Source organism: Indicator indicator, chromosome 20 (genome assembly GCF_027791375.1).
Source record: "Indicator indicator isolate 239-I01 chromosome 20, UM_Iind_1.1, whole genome shotgun sequence".
Lineage (NCBI taxonomy): Eukaryota > Metazoa > Chordata > Aves > Piciformes > Indicatoridae > Indicator > Indicator indicator.
The window spans coordinates 16,586,222-16,610,510 of record NC_072029.1 but is presented as its reverse complement, the minus strand read 5'-3'; the positions used below and the strand labels follow the sequence as shown (position 1 = coordinate 16,610,510).

The 24,289-nt window shown below is 40.4% G+C and overlaps 1 protein-coding gene across 3 annotated transcripts in view; it reads right to left on the bottom strand.

Annotated features, from left to right (window-relative positions):
• The window catches only part of PRKAG2 (protein kinase AMP-activated non-catalytic subunit gamma 2), a 92,765-nt gene that overhangs the window by 15,221 nt on the left and 53,255 nt on the right, over positions 1–24,289 (bottom strand). Inside the window, exons 3-5 of one of the 3 annotated variants that reach the window (XM_054390131.1) lie at positions 22,965–23,042; positions 10,349–10,458; positions 43–124 (exon numbers count right to left, since the gene is read on the bottom strand). In XM_054390131.1, coding sequence (XP_054246106.1) covers positions 43–124; positions 10,349–10,458; positions 22,965–23,042 — 270 coding nt within the window. Of the gene's footprint in view, positions 1–42; positions 125–10,348; positions 10,459–22,964; positions 23,059–24,289 lie in introns of all 3 variants that reach the window. The other 2 variants (XM_054390129.1, XM_054390132.1) reach the window with 2 other exon arrangements.

Here is a 24,289-nt window from a genome sequence, read left to right as displayed (position 1 = left end):
CTGAAAATTCAAATAATCCTGAATAATGTCAGAACTACTTACCTACAAAACTCTGTTTTTTACTCTCCCACAGTGGAGCTGCTCTCACACCATTTGCCACCAAGGCAAAAAAGGCTTTCTTTACCTGCAAAACAAATCAACAACTAATCCTTGCTCTCACTTTCACATACCAGACAACAAGAGAAGGGTTTCCCCCATTACTAGGAAAAAATGCAGTTTCAACAAGTAACTGGTATTCAAAACTGAGCAAACAAAAATAAAAGCAAAACAGAGCAAACAAAAAAGCCAACAAAAATTCGCCCCAAAACAACCACAAAATCACACACACCAAATTAAAATCTTGAGCCTTTCAGTCCTAAAACGGTTTAAAAGCTTAGGAAAAAGCTTAACAAAATAAAAAAATATCTGGTTTTGCTCTGTGAATATTCTAAGTGAAAGGCTCTGATGAAGTAAGGTGATAGAGCTGAAAAGGTGTGCCTTTTCAACCTCTCATGCCTGTTTAACAGTAACCATAAGAATTCAATGTTGTGATTTGTGTGGACGTAACAACTCTGTACTGAACATCATTATCACAAGTATTCAGTTTACTGAGAGCTTAACGTCTGGAGATAGTGGAAGGTGTCTGTCCCTGCTGGCGGCAGGGAGGTTGGAACTAGATGATCTTTAGGTCCTTTCCAAACCAACCCATGTCTTGTTTCCTCTACAGCTTTTAGGGTCATGATTTATACAAATTAAAAGGGATTGTTTGGTTATTTTAAATATGACTAAGCTATGACTTCAAAGGATTAACTAGCCTATTCTGCTGCTAAAAACAGGTAACCAAATACTTTCATTTTTAAAATGAATCCTCCCCAATTTCTGAATCAGACGTTATAAGGTTATAGGGCCATTCTCAAGAGAAAATAAAATCTTCCCTGGGAACATGAAGTAGACACACTTTAGCACACCTAAATCCTGAACTCTTGGTGATATGCCTGAGTACATTGTTGATCCCGTCCTGCCCACATTTCTAAATAGTCTTCATATGGAAAACCCAATACAGAAGCAATGGTTCTTGCCCAGGCCTTGACCTGGTCTGGCACAAAACTAGGACACAGACCATCTATATCTTTACATCCATAAAACTAGTCCTTGGTCCAAATAGCACAGAAGCAGCAATTGCAATGAACAGACCATGAGTACACAGTGGTATCTCAAATGTCTACTTTCAGTTAGGTGCCACAATAGATTCAGCAATAAGACGACTTTACAGTCAATGGAGTCAGCATCCAAAAAAATAGGAGCAAACAAAAATGTAGATAGAAAAAAACTAGCAGACAAATATATCTGCCATTCTTAGCTCCAACTCTTGGAAAAGTCTTCAAAGCCCTCCACATGGCAGCCAGTGCCATATGATGCTTGACAGAACCTCCATTTAGACTCAGTGTTATAATGCAGCAATTTCAACTTCTAAATGTTAGTAAGACTTCTAACTCTGCCCCAGAACACAGGGTCTCTGCCCACACTTCAGTAGCTTGCAGTGAATGTTTCAGAGAGTTTTCCTACTGCACATGAAGTCCAATCTTTCAGATTCGACTGATAAAAGCAGTCTGTATTTCTTGCTTTCTCTATGCAGCTCAACCACTTTCCCTCTATGAGGAGCAAATTTACCCTCTTGACCTTAGCAGATGACACTTCTCAGATGACACTTCTCAGAGCTGCCTCCTGACTTCAGATGTTTCTGCCATGTTATCAATGAACAGGGAACAGAAGTAACAATCTGCTTTACAATCACCACCACTAAACTGCATTAAAACTAAAGCCACTATATGAGGGTAGAAAAATACCCAGGGTCACAAATAAAGCTGTAAGAGAAACACTACAGATTATTTATCCAGAAAATGCTTACACAGAAAGGTCCCAGAAATATCTGGCCACATCACTGACACAAGGAGGAGTCAGGTAAATCCAACATTACCAAACTGACCACAGCAGCTCACTGACTCATAAGGAAGACTGAAACTACAGAGAAACCCTCCAGGCAGAAACACGAAGTGTTCCCACACAGCAGCATCACACTTACAGTTTATGCAGCAAAAACTAACAGCAGGGAGCTATCTGGGTAGCAGACAGAAGTGAGATCAAACAGAGTAACTCCACCATGGGGTAAGACAAGTTCTAACCATTCTTCACCAAAAAAAGAAAAACACACTCAAACTACCTGAAACTAAGAGCTTTAGCTTTGGTATCTCTCTGTAACAGCTATTGCATGTATTGACTGTCATTGACAACTTATGTCCCAAGTCCTCCATAAGAGTAAGACATTCAAGCTGCATTAGAGCAAGAATGTAACATCTTATCTACTAAAGCCAGGGGGGAAATAGCTTTCTTTCAGATAGTTATCATACAACAGAACTCCTCAAGCAAGTTTAAGAACTCCGTAACTGTGATAACCTGGAAAAGAATCATGCTCACAGGAGAAGAGATATGGAGAGCCAACTACTTCAGGCACCCTCCAAATTCTTGCTAATACTTCTTTTTCAGATACAGTAGCAGCAAAGAACACCACGGAGCACAATGTTCAAGTGGGCAAGATGGTAGAAAAGTGAGGTATTAGTTCAGATTCAGAAGAAATACTTCAAGAGAGACAACTCCAAAGATATACTAGGCAAGACGCTGAGCTTGTAGACAATCCGGAATGAAAATAGCCTCAAAGTATCAGTTCTTGTCATGGCAGTTTATGTGGAAGTTATTTGTTTCCAAAAATCTCAAGAGCCTTAAGTTAGATGCCATCTTGTCAAGCTTTGAAAGGCAGATTTTAGAAGAAGCTCTGGGCTGCTGAACAAATACTGAGATAACTCAAACTTAAATCCTTCATAAAAGACAGTATATTCAGCTTGGGTACTACAACATTAAGCATCTGGTGTAATAAATCACCAAAATCTGGTAAAGAAATACTTAAAACACATCGCTCTGGCCATCTTCCTAGACCACAGCTTGACTGATATTCCTATTGTTTTCTTCAGTTTTATAGCAAAAAGTCTCAAAATAAACCTTTAAAATAAAACAATGTCATTGGTTCTTAATGTTAACACTTGTCTCTTGTCTAAGTAATTTCAAAGCAAAAAACCCACTTCATTCTTATTTGCTACAGCTGCTTGCAAGCACAAACATACACTCGTCCACCCATGCTTTCCTTTAGTTTCTGTGGCTTACCAATTTCAGTTGCCTAAAGTACTGCTTGGTGGCCAGCCAAAGCACTGGGGTGTGGAGCTGGGCATCCATCCAGCACATTTAGATGTTTCAGTGATGTTCATGCATAAAATACCCACTAGGGCCTTCCTTTCAAATTATACATAGTTTATAGCCTTTGAAGATCTCTACCATGTCCCAATCTTTGGGCCTCCAACAGCGTTTTTAATTCTTGACCCCACCAGCAATGCTCTCTGATCTCAAGTGTTGGGCTGGCCTGACCCTCACAAAACCATTGTTTGTCAGCCAGATCCCATAGATTGTTGCTGTTCAACATGTACAAACATCCTTTGAACAAAGCACTTCTGTTCTTATTAACCATGCAGTGGTCCTAACACACACAACGAGACACTAAAAATGGGATTTATCTGCCCAGATTTAGAGATTACTCTGAATCACAGGCTGACCTTTCACATTCACCGCACCTCTTTGTAGCCAACAAGGGTAAGAGTCATTCCTTGTGGCATGATTCACCAGCCTTAGAGAGAGGTTAAGTTGTAGCCCACAGAAGCCATTTCCCCCCTCAGTGACTAGAAGATATCCAGACATTTACAGTTAGACGAGGAATCCCACTTTATGTCACTACTTGTCTCCAGTGTTCTGCACCTGAGTAGAAGGGTCTCAATATGGCAAAGCAACACAACTGAAATCCTGAATGTATCAGGTACTACAGTGAGCGTAACAGGAGCAAGCTTTTCTTAGTACAGAAACTCTAACAGGTTTATAATGTCACCCCTGCTACTCCCTCACAACACCAGGATTTCAGGTAGTGATATCTCTATATCAGACTGCAAGGCAGATCTCACACGAGGAACTCACCACCGGTTTTGTGTAGTTGTTTGACAGTACAGCCACCGAAGAGGCAAAACAAGGTAGCTGAGTCACATTAACAGGGCAAAGTAGGGCACAAGCCCACTCTCAGGTCTAGTAAGTTATAATCTTTTCTTCTCTGAAAAATACTTTTCAGCAACGGCTGGAAGTGCCCAGACTTTCATTTTCCCCAAAGTCCACAATCCTAAGTTGAATACACAACTTTACCACAGAAAGCTCTTTGGGCAACCCTCTGCTTCCACAATATCAGCATCATCTTCAAAGGACTTACTGCTATGGCCTGAGAATTTTTGTGGACTAAACGGGAACCAAGGACTCCAGCACTCATCCCCAGACCCCAGAATCAGCATCTTGACAACATAAAAGAAGTACAAACTAAATATGCTCCAAGCACATCATGCACTTTCACTTTGAAATGATTCACACCCAGATGGCAACAACATTGACACCTTCAGAGGAAAAGATAATTCTTCTCTAACAAGATCTGAAGCAAGGAAATTTCAGGAAGGTGGGCCAATTTCCCAGAGAGTCTCCAACACCAGCTTTCCAAGCAGTAAGCCTTGTGGGCAGAGCCACTGGAAACGGTACAGAAGTTCTTTCACAGATTAAGATCTTACCAGGAAAAAATGGAGGGGGGGAGGGAGGGCAGGGAAGGGAAGAAGAATGATGCATGACTTTTCACTCAGCCATGCACAAATATCTCACCTACACTCTGCAGACCAAGAAGTATCTGCTTAGTTGGTACAATGAATTCATATTACCTTCCTCCAAGATCCAGTAATGGATGCTTGCCATGGGTTTTGAGAGCTGCAGGAATTAAGCTCCTATGCTTGCTGTGCACAAGGAACTGGAGCAGCTCTGAAAAAGCACAAGGGGTCTTCCCATATTACATTACTGACTCCAGCCTGATGTCAATCAAGGGAGCTTTTATGTGGCCTGATCAAATGCCTCAGCCCACACACCAGACAGAAGTTAAATTATATTATTCTCCTACAGTTCTGTGAGACAAGTAAGGAGGGGTGCTGCCACTCCTCCAAAATGCAGACGGTATTAGTTAAAAATTTAGCAGCTTTGACTAGGAAAAACCTCAAAGCCAATTAAACAACAGATAGTCAATCCTTTTACAAAGCTGTGAGAACTCTGTTGTGACAGGAGACCAAGAGTCTGCTGTATATTTCTGGAAGCAAAAGATTCTAGAGCATTCTTCCTGAGAGCCTAGTCTATCTCACTATCCTGGAGAGAGGCAACACTCCAAGTCAAAAATGACCAGGAGGGAACAAGAATAAAGCCATTTACTGAATAGAATTAGCACAAGGAAGAGAAAAAAATCCTCTTCCATTCTTCTAATGTGGAATCCATCACATGCTTTGGAGAAGTTATATTTACTTCCAGCTTATTAAACCACCAAAGAATTGTCCAGAAGATTGTTCCAAATGGTTTTGTCTAGTTATGTTGCAGAAATATATTTGAGCTCTTCCTAGTGTGTGACAGTTACTGACAAAAGCTTACATTAGTGATAACAACATCTGGTATTTTACCAATTTAGATAATTCATTAAAGAGAAATGCTTAAAAAAACTAATCTAAGTGGAATCTAACTGGAAGGTTAATCGTCCAGTGTTTCCTGATATTTTGATGATTGTTTCCACATAAATAGGATTTTTATTAGTTTATGAAGAAGTGCTGGACAAATTAAAAGAGTTTCAAAGTCATGGTGAGTAAAAGCTATACATGTAGTTGTGTAGTACATACATTTTTAACAGCTTATTATCTAGCTAAAGGTGAGGCAGAGCTTTTCTCCCCATGAGAGCCTACACTAACTTCATGAAACACAGCTACTGTTTGTTAATTTGTTCGACATGGAACAGGAAGGCCCTGTCCTATACTTACCTTTTACATTCCTCTTGGAGAGTTAATTGCTCTGCACTACAAAATAAGCTCATCTTTATGTAGGCTGGGCAAAGTCAAAACAAATTAACAAATTTGTTTGAAGGTCAGACAAAAATCTGGCCCTAAGTAAGCTTACAGACAGAGTTAAGCTTCAAAGACTGCTGTAAGATAGCTAAGGGCTATTACCTTTCTGAATTCAAACAAAATTCAGGATGAGGGGAAAATGCATTGGTCTTTAAAGACAACATCAAAGTCAAACATATGCAATAACATGGAAAAATGTGAAATTGTATTAATAGATGTTAGATAAAAGCATCCAACTGACAGAACATGAACACAATGATACATTTTGTTGACATTTGAATTCAATGCTGTAATTACTAAAATTCCTATTCCCTGTCAAAGCATTAAATTCAAAGAAAAAGCTCAGTTAATGGTGTCACTATATATATCTCATACAAGTTAAAAGCAACAATCCGAAAGTAAAGGCAGATCTGGATACCAACTTATTTCCTCAGACATCAATGCACATCAAATGCATTACCACCTGCAGAGTATCAAATATTGTGCTGAAGACAAAATGGTAACCAGCAAATCTGCATTCAGCTCCGTGTTTTCCTGGAGTCTGTTATAAAGACAATGCAGATCAAGTTATCGAATAATTAAAACAATAGCAAGTAAACGCTCATTCACAGAGTAGCCCTTCAGAGGGCAACACTCCTAAGCCCCTTAAAGGGACTGCAAAGTGTTTGTTCTCCTATTATTTGCGTCTTGGGAGATGTGCAAGAGATTAGACAGACACTTGATCCACTATGAGATGCACACTGTTGTAACCTGCCCAGTTTCCCCATCAGCCAGAGAGGGAGAGCTCATAACATCCAATTGTCTCTTGACTCCCTTCCTGGTCAGATAAGATGTTAAAAAGTTTCTTCAATTTGCGTCAAGCAAAGATAGCATCTTCTCTGGGAAAAAGGCTGAAGCTTGTCACAGACAAGGAGCATTCACAGGTCACAGGCAGGGGAAAGCCACAGCACTGAAGTAGAGTTCAGTATGATTCTATAAATATTTATGAGGAGCAAATACAGGCTACATCTGTATTAGTCAACTAAAAGGCTGAAAAAACATTCCACTGTCAGTCTAAATCAGGAGCCCTGTGCCAGCTAGCACCTCTTCCAGGCAACAAGTGCCACTGCTCAGGGTACAGTACAGGCTAGGGACCGTTTCAGGTAGGCAGGCAGGCTAGATGCAAGTATTGTTTGGGGGGAAATAAGCAAAGCTATATTAAGGCAAACTGAGCTGTGCCAGTTGGCCTCAGGCAGGTAAACAGACCTTGGCTCAGGTCTGGCTCAGTACATAGATGTTGCTCAAGCCTGTGCCAATGGCACATTCTCCAGCTGAAGCATAGCACAGTTCTCCCTTACCATATGATCTGATGCCTAACAGAGCACATGAGACATACCACTGCTTTCACAAAAGCCAAGTGTAGGTGCTGGGTATTCTGGTCATTCAAGACCAGACTAGTGTGCTAGCACTAGGAGCAGCAAGATGCTTGGTAGTTGCTGGCATTCAGAGGCCCCCCTGCACCTTTTGACCGACAACTAAGCAGGACTGAAGAAGACTGTCAGCCCCATTCCTGCTCTTTATTAGCTACTGTTTCTGCTACGTCAGGCTTTCTGTGCCAATGTAATGGCACTTTACCACCTGCTCTCTTATTCGGGGTTAAACCAAGATTCCTTACAAATATTTACACTAAATTTCTTACAGACATTGAGACTAAACACCTATGAATAGATGTTACCTCAGCAGTATGACTTGTGCCACATTATAAATTAACATCTCCAGTTTTCCCACGGCTACACAAGTTTCAGAATACTTTCCACAGTCTCTCATGAAGAATATTCAAGGGTAGAAGCATGTGATGTGCTGTGACTGCTGACCAGCAGAGGGAGACAGGATACTGTCATCAAATAAAAATCCAACATCAGAATCTTGCAAAAGATGCCATTAGAACCCAGGTCCATTTTTTCTTCCTCCATTGATTGCTACCAGCATATACTAAGTGAAGCAAAAAAGCGAATCTTTAAATACCCTGGTTTGGCTCTGCCATTATTAATAAACTGAATTCAAATCTTCACAGAACTTCAAGGCTTTTGCGTTGGTTTGCTTTAATTTAGGAGAAACACTGATTTTGGTATGGGTGAAACAGATCCAGGGAAGACAATACATGCAAAATCCTCAGTCTGAGAGGACTGCTGGAACAATGTTTCACAAAGCTCCATGCTACTGATGCAAAGTCCTGAAGTACTGGAAAATTAGTCTTTCCAATTCCAGCAGTGACTGAGCTCAAGCCTTTGATCCAGATGGTCACTGACAGCTAAGAACTCAACAGGTTGTGGGCCGTGCCAATAAGCTGCATGTACCAACTCCCTACAGATTCTCTCTTAGCGTGAGAATTAATATCTCTTGAAATTAAAAGGAAGTTAATAGTCTTTAAGAAGAGTGTCAGTAAACAGTATCACCCAAATTTGACTTTTCAGGTCAAAGGAGTCTGGATTCTTCAGTCCAGAGTTGACTGTCGTTCTCTCTTTGGGGCAGAAGAAAAACTGCAGAACCTTACCACTCTGAGGTGATGAAAAAGTCAGTACTCTCAACCTCCCAAAGAAGCAAGGTTCTGAGAGACAGAGAAAGAAATCTCTGAGAAGGAATGCAGAAATAAATTGCTCACTAGTATTCTATCTAAGTGTAACAGATACTCTTCATTCGACTTTGCAGCACTTGCATATCTGGAGTCCATGTGACTGGTGAAATACGAGAGCAGATGTAGCTGAAAGACTACATCAAAACAGTCAAGAAGTGTTTGTTACCAGCAAAATCAAATGTGAACATTTAAACTCTGTAGGACTGATGTCTCTGTGTCTGAAAGCTCTTCCTCTAAGACTACAAGCTAGTTTTTCCTATCTCTCATCACAGATGTGGTATATTTTCACTACAAAATCCAGTGTCCAGTAAAACTCTAGGGAGCTAAAAGAACTCTAGGGAAATAAAAGTGACTGTTCCGTTGATACCAAGGTGCTTAAAGATAGTTTCCAGTAGAAGTCTGGCCTTCTGGGTAAAAGAGGAAATAATTTGACCAGGAACACTGCTACAGACTGCACTGCCTTCTTGGCTACCAGATCAGCTAGCAGCAGAAGATCCTTTGGCACACAGGCAGAATCTTAACAGTGGCCTTGCTCAAATTTGCATATAATACTAGTACCAGATGAGATGCTTACCTTTGAGGACTCTGCCAAGGTATCAGAGGCAACACATTGAGGCCTCAGTGTGCTCAGAATCTAAATAGTTAAGAGATGAAGGAAACTCCTTCACTTGCAAGATGCCTGGATAATGGAAAAAAGTCCAGAGCCAATGTTACAAAGGTACTTTTTTTGTACTGAGCAGTAACTGACGTTCCAGTGCTTTTAGCCACGCTGCAGAACTCAGGGGTGCTGATGATCATTGTAGGTGTGCAGTGCTCTTGCCTTGTGCAGTGTAGGCTCTTTACCTTTTAGATGACAGCACTCAACCTAGTATTATACACAATTATCTGACATGCAAGGTGGTTTTCTGAACATCTTGGGACTAAGTACCTATTACATGGTTGCCTCTGACTGGAAAGTTGAAGTCTAATTGAGCAGTACATTCCAGACCAAAATTGCCTAATGGGCTTAGGTAAACCAGAATTTAGAGCACCTTCAAAAGCAAAAACACCGAAACAAATGAAAACCAAAGCAAGCAAAAAAATACCACTTGCAAAATCCAGGAAACAAAAAGAAAGCCACAGCTTTCTACCACACTGCAGAACAGATTAGTCTGTTTCTATAGCAGGCTTCTAATGCCTACTTTTGGCAAAAACACATCAAAGACAAGAATCTAGCAAGTAATTTACTGATTAAAAGCAAAATGAGAAACGAAAAACAAAAATTTTCTGGAGAACGTTATAATTTTCATAATTAAGCCATTCATTTTAGTCCTAAATTGTCTTAGCAATATACCAGGAACAGGCTCAAAACACCTGGATACTCGCTAGCTACTGCACAGGATCTTTACATAAAATATCTTTATGTAAATTCTGACAGCCACAGAGAAGCCAATGTAAGTTTGGGCTCATCTGAAAGATTTTTAGATAGTGATTCCAACTGCAAAGCAAATTACATCCCCTTTCTGTTCTTGAAAGCCTTCTCCTAGCTCCTCTAGTATAACACAAAAGATATAGCTGAAACAATATAGATTTGTACAGTCAAAGTGAAGCTTTGTGGAAGAATTTCTCCTCAATAGGTCAAATTTAATTTAACCACTCAGGAAACATCTTTTTTGAAAAGGAACTGCAAGCAAAGGCAGACTGAAAGAAGAATACTCACTTGTAGCGTAGTGTCGAAAACAACAAGCTTAGAGCTTGTTGGAACAATGTCATAACACTTGTGTGACCTCATGAATCGCACATAAATGTCACTTTCCGGTTCTTCAAGTGCTGCAAGTAAAAACATTATGATGTTTTATTTAAGTAACCTTAAAAAAAAAGAAGCAAGAAACATGCCAAATCAACTGAACACCATTGCAGAAGGAAACCCTAAAGCAAAACAAAAATGCACACTTTCAGATCTGGACATCTCTACATTTCAGACTCGAATTTCCTTTCAACTTATGTAGAACAAAACCAAAATGAATTGTTCTTCTTTGACAAGAAAGGATATCCAGACCAAAAAGCTGTATTTAAACAATCTTGGTTTTAAAACAGCAAGCTATTGGAATATATAAACAAACTCCAGTTATGTACTGAGGAAGCCAGCTTGAAACTTAAGTAGTGTCAGGCTTGACAAACTCCTTAAATTAATATTTCTCCAATGTCATCTCTGTCCAGTCCAGTTTCCACAAGGTAATTTTGTATTTCTGAAGAGGCAGCAGGCAAGTTGTGATCAGTTCCATTCTCTTCAGGCTGGGAAACTGTGGAACTTCAAAAAAGAATTTTCTTAGAGCAGCAGGAGCGAGGCACTCCCAGCATCCAACGCTAGACTCTTGAGTTTGGCTACTATTAGCATAACCATCTGTGTTCAGATGGTGGATAAAAATGAAATGGGGATTAGAAACGTACTTTTGTGATACTCTCAATCAATAAAATAAAAACTAAACCTATCTACTAGAAAAAACCCTAAACATTTTCTTCTCAGTTATTGCACACATACATATCTGTATTTGAGGTTATTCCAGGCCATACTCTTATCTTACAAAAGTCAAGTAATACATTGAATCTCTCATTTCAGATGCCAGAGAATTAAAACGTTACAAACTATATTTTTCACCCCCCTGTTTACTATAGAACTGATCCAACACCAACACATTAGGTGAAGCTTATTGATACACTGATACACTTTATTAAAAGATGTGTTAAACCAGCAAAAGGACTCCATATTATTCTCTCTTACATCCTTCAATCAAGCAAAATAAGTCTTTTGTTAACACAGAAATAAAAATCCAACTTAGACATATCGCAGTGGAAAGAAGAATCGTAGGGTTGTTCACATATATCTGGCTTCAGCAGCAATTTAAAAGATAAGTTTTTACATCCCTAGCCAACAAAGACACAGTAACTCCACCTTTGAAAAGGCCAGGTCTAAATATGTGTCAGCACAGGGCAGTGGCAGCAGACAGTAATCCCTTTGCATTGGCTGTATAATTCCATTCTGTCCCTCACACTGCAAGTTGGCTGGAAAAGATGAATTTGTCCCAAGTTATTGGCTTCACGATAGTGCTGGGTTTAAATATACTCAGCTCTCGTATCTAGCTATGCAGCAAGCAGATTATTCTTGCCCTTTTCTTACACTAGAAGCTATACAGTACAAGGACACCATCCTTCCCATGGCAGCTAGCCATTAGATCAGCTTAGCTATGTGACATGGTGCCAGAAGACACCAGGGTGACTAATCAGCATGAGTTACCCTCTCTCCCTGCTGTTAAAGATAACTCTTGGCAGAGCATACAATAGGTAAAATACTCAATCTTGTAAATTGCTCTTCTGCCTGCATTTTTATCTGAAAGTTGTCACCAAAGGTGGCTATAAAGTTTCTGTTCACCTCCAGTGTGAACGTACTGAATTAGTCTCTTATTATCCTTGATAACCTCTCCCACAACTTTCACAATGCAGGATACTGTGAGTCATTTACAAAACACCTCTAACAGACCTGAAGAAATGTCCATAATGGATATAGACAAATCCATTCCAAGAGCAACAGTGATACTAAATCGTAAGAACAAACTATTCCTCAGATGTCTCTACAAGCTCACCAAAGTCCCCAAAACATGATGTAAGGCAAGTGAAGACATCTGAATCAAGAACAATGTTCCAGACATACAATGTTCAGGTGAGATTTTATCATCATTCCTCAGCTAAGGGAAGAGATTCTGAAAAGAAGTCCAGTACTACAGCGTGGACAGTATGCTGCTGCAATCATAAGCAGTTTTACTTCAACCTACCCCCTATGAAAGAGAACTAATTTGTTAGATTTTTAGATAGCTTTAAGTGATAGACAATAAAACATACATCGTATATCCTGTGAAAAGCTGGGGAACTGAGAAAACTGGGAGAGAAGAAGAAACCACAATTTTGTCACAGAATAATGTAAGAAGATATGACTTCTCAGTCTGCTAAAGAGCCAAGAATGCTAAAAGCAGCAGACAAGAACAAGACACCAAAAGCTAAATCACTATCAGACTTGGTAGGAAAATATTACTAACATAGTTTAAGAAGGGCAAGCATAGAAAAAAAAGTGATGTTGTGCCAAATAATCTGGTTTCTGTTTATTCCCAGAAAAACAACAAAGATACCAAAATAATCACCCATGTAACCAAACACAAAATCAGAACTGAACAGTAAAAAAAAAAAATTGGGAAAAGTGGGATGAGATGGTTATGAAGATGACTACTGTAACTGGTAGGAGATAAATCATCATTAGGTTTTTAGGACATGCTCAGCACATCTTCGTTGGAGAGACAACCACCAAGGCTTCCAATTTAGAGGAAAAAAACCCCAACCAAACAGGTTTAAAGTTAAATACATAGAAATTAATATGGTGACAGTGATAAGAGCTGACTGTTCCATCACAAGCTGAAACGATTTCAAATGCAAGGAACCAAAAAGAGGGTAGAGTGATGGAGACAAGATTCTTTTTTATTTTAATTTCTGAAATCTGCAAAGAGCTTTAAAACATCCTGGCAAACCACATGTGAAAAAGTTACACAGTGGCATTATTCATGCAGCCACAGGCTGTATGATATGGATATTGCAAATTGAACGTTTCCCACCCCATCCAAAGGAATGCATAAGCTGGCAGCTAAAGAAGGATCATAATAAGTTTACAGATGTAAGATACTCTGATACAAATAAGTGATGGGAAGTGTATCTAGAGATCAGTATCACAAGATTCCTCAGTGATCCAAGATTAATGCAATTACATATTACAGCATGAATACATGATGTTACAGGAAGAATAGGATTTTTACTTTGAGAAATTCACTTTTCTGGTTTTGAGGCTTAAATACATCCACTTCTTCAAACCTCAGTAGCAGCTAGATCTTGTAAGAGAACTAATACAAATAGTTGCCTGAAACAAGAAAATATTCAGATTGTGTTTCAATCTTTGTATTCATAGCACACTTCAAAATTTTGTTTCTCATTTCTGAAGTTACCAAGCCCCGCTAAAGGGGCTGAAAAGGTAACACTTGTTTTTTACTGTAGCTCTCCATTGGCAGTGTGGATAAGCAGATGATTATGTGAGATTTGAAGCAGACAAAAAAAAAAAAAGAAAAAAAAAAAAGAGAGATGAGCAGTGTAAGAAACTTCACATTCCAAACTTAATCACAGTAACTCTGAAGTTTCTTGTTGAGGCAGGCATAGAAACTTACTTGTTTACAAGCAAGAGCTGCCTTGTTTAGCAACTAACTGGTAAACAGTATCAGAAGTCCAACTGAATACGTCTGAATCAGTCCACTAGCACTTAATCAACTTTTGGTCAAAGTTGAAAGACTTGTGCTTTGAGGAAAGTGGTTTTGTGAATAAAGGTAGCAACTTCAGCCTTCAATCTAATAATGCTTCTAAGATTTTCACCACAATAAAGACTAAGCTGACCTGAAGAATTTTCTAAAACATGTACAAGACCTTCCTTGACAACAAGCACTATGGTTTTTCCCTAAACATCCCAAACAAAGATCTAATTTAAGATGCCGCCTGCTTGGAATGCAGACATGCTCCTCGAGATTGCAAGACGCCAGCCACAAAATATAAGAAACTAAAAATGGAATTAAGCCTCTGAATACTAGTAGAGTTGAATCCAATGAAAGTACAAGGTATGTATTAATGAAAGAATAAACCAGCCTGTGTCCTTGGTATCTATACTGGAATATTGATAAACAATTGGAATTTTTGTTATTTCTTTAAAGCAAGCATAAGTCCTACTGCATACAGTCTACACATGCTTTAGAAAGAGATAGACACTTAAGGGTTTTAGGAATTTGTGCAAGATCAAACCTAAACAAGCAGCTTAACCAAACCATTATTCACAAGACAAGCATTTTCAAAATGAGTACACTGCAAGTTCACAAACCACAGTTGTATCCTTATTGAATGGGGCAAAAATTTATTCTTTAGGAGATCTTCCACTGAAGACTAAACCTGAACTTCGAGCACCATTTATATAATGCTTCAAGAAAGAATAAATGTTTAGGCTTAAGTCTTAAGGACTTTGGACTATATTTGCTGGAGAAATAGGTTAGTCAAGTCTAATAAACTCTTAGTCTCAAATCCTGAGATGTCTGAACTTGAGGCTTTTAATAATTTAGTATTTACATTTTCATTTCTCTCTAGTCTCCCATTACACATTTCTTCTCCTCTCCCTATGCATACCAGCATTTTTCAAATAGCCATTATTGCTATTCCTACTAGAACTGATGAGTCTGTATGCACACTTCAATAGATTACAAGGTTTTCTGTTTCAAAATATCACTTAGGAGATTGACCTAATGGCAGGTGTAGCTTGAAGCTCTATGGTGAAAGAATTAGCAGTTTCCCAGTTCACATAGGTGAGACACCACGTATTCAAAACAGTACATTTATGTAGTTTTCTGGAACCTAGTCTAGAAGTTCTGTTGATCCATTCTCTATTAACAGATAAACTGAAACTTAACCCAAAGCTGATCTTCCTCTGAACTCATATGATGTCTATACAGAGCAATTATGTTTGGTTTTTTTTTTTTTGGTTTCTTGAGTTTATCTTTCTCTTTTACTCTTTTCAAAAATAGTAGGGGGGTTCAAGCACGACTGTGGTAGAGAGATACATGGAACTGCTTATATAGAGCAAAGCACTCACCTTCTGCATTCAGTCTTCTATTAAAGCTAACCACACAATCCCATGCACTGAGCGATCCCACTCCATCCTGAAGTGATTCAAAGCATTACAAAATCTATCCTACAAACTCACTCCTAATACTATTTCAAAGCTCATACAGGAAGACCTTATATCCATTTGTTCCTCCACCAATGTTGTTCTTCAGTTAATTTTCCTCTTTGGTGTTTACCACCTCCCCAGCCCCTCCAAGACATTTTCACACATGCAGTGTTATCACACTCCTTCTTGCCTTTCCTTTTACTAAGCTAAACGAGCAAAATTTTTTAGTTTTCACCTTTAAAGCAAGTTCTATATTCCTAGTCTCAAGAAAGGTCCTTTTCTATAACCTATCCCACTCTGCTCCCTTCTCCACCACCTCAGGTATCTTCCTCCCCTGCCTCTGCATCAGTAGAAGTTTTAACTAAGCAGCAAAAAAAAAAAAAAAAAAATGAACACTAGAAAGTAATGGAGTAGTATGAAAGAAGGAGGAAGAGTGATTCTGTTTCTTAAAATGCCCAATGTCAGAACTACATACTCAGCCACAATACACAGAGAAAAACAAAATAATATTGTCAAAAAAACCCAAACAAAATGAAACACAAAACTCCATAACTTAAAAAAGTCTAAAAAATTACATTACAAATAAATCTACTGGTCTACAGCATATGAAAACAGCTTTTAGACAAAACATAGGAGTGCCATTTAACTTCTGCTACATTCAAAATTGGCAAATGCAGACTGCTTTATATGAAACAGCAAAATTCATGTACAATGCAGAAAAGGAGGAAAGAACCTAAAACCAAGTTAGATTTATTCGAGCTACATTTGAAAACCACCTTGAAGACATCCATATCCCATTCAAAAATCTCTTAGATGTGGTTCACTCCTAGAAGGTCAGAGTTATTTAAGGTTTCCAAAGCTCCAACTAGATGCCAGGCTGGACATCTAAAAGTCAAATTCAACTTTGCTCTAACTTGTTATGCTTACATTTGTATTAAATTTATTTGGCTAGATATTAATCCTAGTCATTGGTACAACTCTTCCATAGAAGACTGTTCCCCTAAGCTCCCACATTTTCCTTTTGTCAGTCTTCTCTACTTGGAGAGCAACAGTAATGCCTACCACAGCAGTTAAACAATCCTAAGCATGAAGAGGTACATTGTGCTACAAGATGCAAGAAGTGTTATGAAAAACAGTACCATCAACTCCTGTAATTGTTGGGACATGGAACACTCCTTAGGATGCTTCAGACTTACCTACTCCCCCCAAACCCAAGAAATGCAAGTATAGTTTAAAGTTCCAGAAGTCAAAATATTAGTAGCTTAAGTGCTATCCAAAGAGCAAGCTGATGTAAGAGACCTGACTTAAAGACAGGCTCCACAGACAAAGCATGAACATCCACCCTCAGGTTATCAACATTACAGTAAGCATTACACGAAGTCCTATCTTAAAGGACAGTTACATCTGTTGTAGATGATTAGTAAGCAGAAATATAACTTATGATTGTTTAGCATCAGTTAGATTGAGCCAACTTATGCAAATGCTCTGCTATCATTATTGTCACATTGGCATTACTTCTATTTAAAGCAAGTCACCTTCATTTAGAACTCAGTCATGCCCTAAGACACTGTTTTCCAAAAGCACTAAGTTGATCATGACAGCCAAATTTAACAGTTGAGGTTACCAAACTGCCAACACAATAATGCTGTTTCATCTGTACTCCTTCCTGTATATGCAAGACATTGGAAAGCCCTATCAGAACATTGCAGAACCACCACTGAGAAGTTTCTTGAGGAAAGGACTCTCTAGTCACTCTACTCAATCCTGGTAATGCTCAAAGCAGTCACAGGCAAGTAACATCATCTTGTAGTCATTTGTAAGGCAACACTGATATTGTCACATCTTCCACATCTACCATTACTTAAGCACACAATGCTGTAAACTCAATAGCTGTAAGTCAAGCAGTTCTCAGGACACCTGGAATTTGATATGATAGTGTCCTAACTTTTTAACTTTATAGCAAGCAATTGTTTACCAGCAGCGACAGCCCCCTATCAAACCAAACAGCTTCTGGATCAAGGAAGTTCTGCATGGAAGTTATTAGCAGAGTTGATATCGTCCCTCATCTGATGTCAATGAAAGTGACAGCACTAGCAAGACTGGCTAGTCAAAGCCACTTGTCAAACAGTACTTCATGCTAGCCACCAGATACTACCCTGTATACATACACATGAAGCAGTCAAGTCTTTCAAGAGCAGGAGAATACCAGGTTGTTTTAATACTCCTCACAGATAGCTGATGGCCAAAAATGGCTTTCTCTTAGAAGATGGTGTTTGCAAATCATGCAGGTACGAAACAACTTGGACATGTACAAGACTTGCACCAGGGAAAGATAGGTTGTGGGAAACGTCTTCATCTAAGACAACAAAATCCTGAACACCTTCTTTTGTCAGTCAGGTAGTTGAAAGTATAAAACTATCACTTCATCTGTATTTTTCATCTTTCAAGAAAAATTTTAAGGAGAAAAGAAGTAATCTACAATGTTTCTATATAGCAAATTGACAAAGGACATAAGGTTGCCTAGGACAGCAGGGCACTTGATCATAATTTCTTGCATTAACTACTAAAGCTGAATATTTGAACACTCTGGATGTTATTCTTTAACAGCTCTGAAAAGTATATCACAGGAAAGCCCATCCCACTGATACTCATCATTGGAAAATGACAGAAAAATATAAACATAAATTCAGTGGAACAAGCAGTTGTTTAGAGTTTCAGATGCAAGTGTTCAGGATTACTTCAGATCAGACAACCAGGTCAAAAGCATCAAGATTTTTTTTTTTAAACAATCTGCTATTCTGCTTCTTGTATCACACCACAATGTGATTCTAAAGCAGGAAGAGAAAATAATCCCCAAATCTAAGACCATGTGAGGCCTGTTAATACAAATTATCATCTCTGCTTAATAATTTCTTGCTGTGTCCCCTAAAATTCTAATCTGCTGTGGAAAACTTAATATAAAACCTCCCCTACCACTATCATCACGCACACCGGTATCTCAAGGCACATCTTGTGGGCAAAAAGCCATTTCTATACTCCAGAGCACACCAGCTTTATCAATCACCTAATGAATGTTTATTAGAAATCAATTACAGTCGCAACAGCCTTATCTTTACTATTTCCTAACTTCAGTACTTGATCCATCAGTCTTAACAATTAAACAAACTCTAGTAGGCACCTTAATGTGCATTTTATTACAAGCTTCTTTTAGCTGTTTTTGGTCCCAAAGTGATGTCGGTTTTCATACCTTGATTCAGATATTCAGTTGTCAGCAGGAGGCTGGCAGACAGGAAGAGCTCAATTAGAAACTATTTTTAACAAGAAACAATAAGCAAAATCTGCAGAGCAGGGAAGGAATGGCCTCAAACACAACAATTTAAGAGGAGATGCAATTACTGGTGAAAGTCTATTTCAGGAGACAGCAGAAATTAGCACGTGACAGAAGAAACGGATGATGCAGGAAGAGCAAGATGAAGGCCAGAGCATTACTAGGAGAGATTCCACTCTAATGCAAATTGTTTATCAAATAACTGTCTAAACGTTGCTTTGTGCAACATTCCAGAGAAGTAGAGCATTCAAGAGCAAGCGCATGAGGCCCATTAACTCTGATGCTACAATTGCTGCACACACTTTGCAGAATTCTGTTTTCCAGACTTGGAATTGAGCACAGATACAGGAGAATCCTGCAATTAACTTAACTCTGTCTGCAGAAAACATCTTGGAAACATTCCCCAAGTCAGCAGATGCTATAGACAAGTAGTTAATTCTGCTTTCAGTAGCCACTACTTTATTACCCAAGTTGAGCAAATGGAAGAGATTAACATGGATGAGAGCCAACCAAAATAACATCCTAAAACTACACCAATTAAATCAATACAATTTACAGGCATGCCCCTGCTACTCCTTTGCTACTCTAATCTGCCTTCTCCTCTCACAGTACAGGTAGCTGTTGGAACACAACCACTTCTGGAATTCCAGTTTAACAAATTAAAGCTAATAAGTGTAAATTGTTAACGAAAACACTTTTTGATATTAGATCTTCAGAATAATTTCTCCTTGTTCTTTTCTAGGCTCATCATATGCTCTATAAAAGAAAACCTGCAATTGATCAGAAGAAAACCGAAAACCAACCTTAACAAAGAAACATGATTGCACAAACAGAGCCAAACAAGAAAACCCACAATATGTATGAAGATAACTGGGGTTTGATCATTTATGTACATTCCTGGGAGGAGGTCTCTCATCGATTTTAGGCTAAAAACATCAACAGAGAGCTTTCATGCTTTTTGAAGAATCATAGGCAGGTCATTCCCATCCAAGGAATACGAGGAGGATGCATCCAGAGTATTTTACTCGTATTAAGTTTTCTGTTTGTTTTTTTGAACAGAGCATACCCTTTTCCTGCTCTGATCACTGTCGGGGAGAAGGTTCTATAGGAACCCCAAAATCAAATACTCGCTGACCTATCCAGTCCTTCTCCACATAATCAGCATACAGCCTGTTCTACTTCAGCTGCAGTGCAGCCGATGTGGTTTAACAGCATCTTACCAAGATCTGCTTTTACACATCATAAAAGCAGTACTGTTACACCAATGTGAGACAGAACTAGTGACTCACCAATACAGAGCTGCACTGATCCTGGAGAATCCAGACAGGTATATGAAGAAAGACATTTTAAACCAAAAAGGCACTTCTGTGACAATGACCTCATATACCATCCACACTAATTATGCACAGAACAGTTTATATATATTCCTTGTCTATAATGCATATAATGAAAAAAAATTGCTCTTCAGGTGACAGCATCATTTTATTTAGAAATCACATTATTAGGCTAAACTCTGAATATTTCATTACAGTACTCCTTAGACTATAAATCTTTCTAGTACCTTTTTTTTTTTTCAATTTAACCTTTTTAATTAGAATCCAAATTAAATTAATGCCTTCTGTGCTTTCACATTCTCACTTGAGAATGAGAATAGTGACAAATAAAAATCCATTTCAAGGTACCGGATGGCATTCAGAGCCTCATTCATTGAGCCTCATTCATTGAGTCTCATTTTTCAGCTCTTTTTATTAAGTTCTCTGTTTCAAAAAAAACACAGTATAATTTGATACACACGATAGTTAGCAACTGTTGATGGATACGGGAGCTCAAGAGCCAGCACGAGCAAATATTCAAAAGTAAAGTCAGTGAGGAAAGCAGTTTCAAAGTAAGTTTCAAATTTCTCATTTAACTCACAATTTTAGGTGTCAGCAGAGCGACAGAAATTGATGAAAGATTGTCAGTTACAGCGTGGCTACAGCCACTCAGTGAAATCTTACAAAGATTTCAAGTAAGTTTCTCAACTTCTGAGCACTTGCTACTTGCCATCCAACAACAACAACAACAAAGAAAGGCAGATGTCATTTTATTCCCCCACCTCCAGTGTTAGCATAAATACAACCAGGGCAACTACTGCAAAAAATTTAGGTCATAAAATGCATAGTGCAACTAAGGTGCGTCATTTCCATCTGCATCTCAATCTTTGATTCTCCTTCTACAGGCCTCCTCATACAGAAGAAGCATTCTGGACAGGTAGTTTCGGTCTGACATTCACACTTTTCATTTCACTTGCATCTTACCCTCTGAATATGGCATTCTACATCCTTTCCACTTGGCTTTAGAATTATGCATAAAACTAAGTTTTTGTTAGGCCTGAAAGGCCAGTAAGGCAAATGCTTCTTTCCATAACTAACATACTACTTTAAACTGGTCACAGGTTTGCTACTGGGCATTATCTTTTGACACATGCCTGAACTGCTCTCACCCACACAGCCTGAGTCTCACAGACAAAGCCTTTGTTTTTAAAGCTAAGTGAATTAAAGACAAAGCAAAACAGAAGCTTGAAAACTAGGAAGCAAACCCTTTTTTAAAATTACTAAGCTTGCAATAAAATACCTGAGTTCTTAAGAAGTGTTTTAGAAGACACATACAGACATTCAACCCAATCAAGAGTTTCTAAATAATACTACCTTACACTGTTAAAATTGTAAAGGCATTACAAAACTATTTGGTGGGGTTTTTTAACCAATGTGCTTTTCAGATACCTACATGTATAAGATATTTAAAATAGCTTTTAAAATAGCTTAACTATTAGTGATTCAGCAGGCTTCAGGATCTCCTATCTGGTTTTATGCAAAAAGAAATACTTAATTTGTTAATTTTCTAACTCTCCCTAAGGATAAAATGAAGGCCTACCCAAAAATAGTTAAAACAATGTGAGGGGAAAAAGCTACAAGTTAGCAACAAATCCTTTGCACCAAATATTCATGTTTATTCATGTTTAAGATTCACAAAGGCAAAAGTATTTCATTGCAAATCAAACTCTGTCTGGATTCCTAAAAAAAAAAAAAAAAATATATATGCTAAAGAGCCCAATTGTTAAGAGCTTCCTTTTCTCACATACAGAAGGCTTAAAATAAAAGGTGCTACTTTTTCAGACCAGTCCCACAACTGTGGAGAGCATGCTAGTAACCAAGAAGCTAACTTATTAGCATACTGGCTTAGATAATTCTTTTCACAGAATGACTCAGCCTACTATTTTCAAAGTTTTCCTTAAATATTTGTCCTACATTTCACAATGGCAGTTACCAACTAGAGAAAAAGCACATCCCATGAAAGTCTTAGCCACTTCACAATTGCTGAGCATAGAGATTAGCTATGTGTCCACATTTGCATCCACTAATCTGATCCTTTATGAAAATGAAAGCTCAAGATATTCAATACGGATCTTGCAGAGGCAGACGAATGCTTTGTGCAAGTTCGAGAGAAACGACTCATGCTTCTCCGCCACCACGGTTTAGTACTTGGCAAGATAAAAAAATCTGCCAGGAGTTCCCCTAACAAGAAGGGTATACTCCATTAAAACTGCAGCTCTTAACAGCATAGCGAAAGAACACCACAAAGGGCCAGCCACATACGGAAAATGTAGTTCACAGTTGTGCACTTGAAGAGGACGTATGAACGAACATCCATAAGGAGTAGAAGCTTGAGTTGAAAAAGCCTTCCATCACTGCGCGCCTCGATCTCAAAGTCTATATTTGGTATCGCGGACGTATTCGAGGAGAATGAGTGTTTTACCAGAGAGAGGAAGGGATGCCATGAAGGTTGCCTTCCCCTGAGTGCCAGGGACCCTGGCTGACTGGAACTGCAAAGGAAATGCTCACACCGCCGAGGCGGCTGCTGTCCCGGAGGCGCGGGCATGTGCTGCCATCAGCTAGGAGGCGGCGTGCGAGTCGGGCTGCAGCCACCGGGACAAAAGCACCGCCAAGCGACCGGGCCGGAGGAGGAGGAGGAGAGGCTGGGGGAGAGAGGTTGCGACTCACCCCACAAGGACACTGCCAGCGCAGACGTCAACACAGCGGCCGTCCCGGGCATGGCGCAACCCCCTCCCCGAGGTGGGTGATACCCCCCGCTCCCTTCCCTCTGCCCAGACACCGCTGGGTGCGTGGATGTCCACTGACCCGCCCCCGGAGCCCCCCTTCCTCGATATTTTACCTTCATCTTCGAGCTCTAGTTTCTCCAGCATCCCTTCGGAGGCGGCCGGGAGCTGAGAGGGAGCGGGAGCCGGAGCCGCTGCCGCCGCCGCCGCCTGCGGGAGGTAAGAGAGAAGAAGGAGATGAGCATCCAGGCGCGGACTCACCGGCCCCGCGGCGGCATCGGCACAACCCGGCGCGGCAGAGGGGAGTGGCACCGCTGAGAGGGCGGCTGGCGCGGTTCCCGCCGAGCGCTGAGGGGAGAGAAGGCGGGACGGCAGCTGCCCCTTGGCCTCCTACACACGCACGGCTCGATGTGCGCTGCCTCTTACACACACCCCGCACACACTGAGGGGGGGAGGAACCGGGACTCGCCCTTCCTCCCCCCTTCGTGGCGGCTGCGCCCAGCCCATTAACCCTACGGCCCCCGGGCTCCCCGCGGCCCTGCTTCCTGCAGGTGCCGCCTCCCCTCGACACGGAGGAAGCAGCCGTCGGCGGCTGCTCAGCGCACAGGGAGGACAAACGCCTCTTGCCAGGACGGCGCTTCCCGCTACGCCTCATCGCCGCCTCTCTCCCACCCTCCTGCTCCCCTCCGCTCTGGCGGAGAGATTGGTACATTCCATTTTGCTGCAGTCAAGCCCGTCGGTCAGCGGCGGGAGGAGAAGGTAACTACCACTTCCGCGCGCCACAGGGAAGCGAAGGCGAGAGAGTTTCACTGCCCTAGGGGCTCTGCCGCCCCAGCCGCCTTTCGCAGCCTGCTCGGCGGGCCCGGCTCTTCGCCCGGCTGCTTTGGCCTAGAGCGATGCCAGAGGCGGAGGGGAGCTCTCCGCTCCCCCGGCGAGAAGGAATTGGTACAGTCCCGCACGTTCACCTGAGAGGCAGCGCCGGGGAAGCCGACGGTTCCACTGCCCTGCGGGTAGGGGGTCTTGAGGGGGTTTCCCCCGTGCGTGACAGGGAGTTCCCACACTGGGCCGAGCCGCCATCCCCGGATACCCGCTCTGGAAACAAACGCGCTCGTTTCCGTTTAAAACATTCGAGGAGTTACAAAGATTAGCTCGAATGTCAGCGTCTTACATGTAAGTCGCCTGTATCAAAGCTGATCGCTAAGCCTCGGAACAGTCCCTGAAAAGGAGGGAGACGGCCCTGGGGCACAACACCCTCCTCACTGGGCTTCAGCTGGGCAAGAAGTTAGGAGGGACTTGACCCAGGGATTAGGGAGTGGCATTCTAGTTCACATTGTGCAGCAGATCAGACTAGATGATCCTACTTTAAAAATCAAATTGAAAGAGCCAAAAAAAAAAAAAAAAGTGTGACTGCCGCGCCATTGCTGCCATTACAGACAGCGGC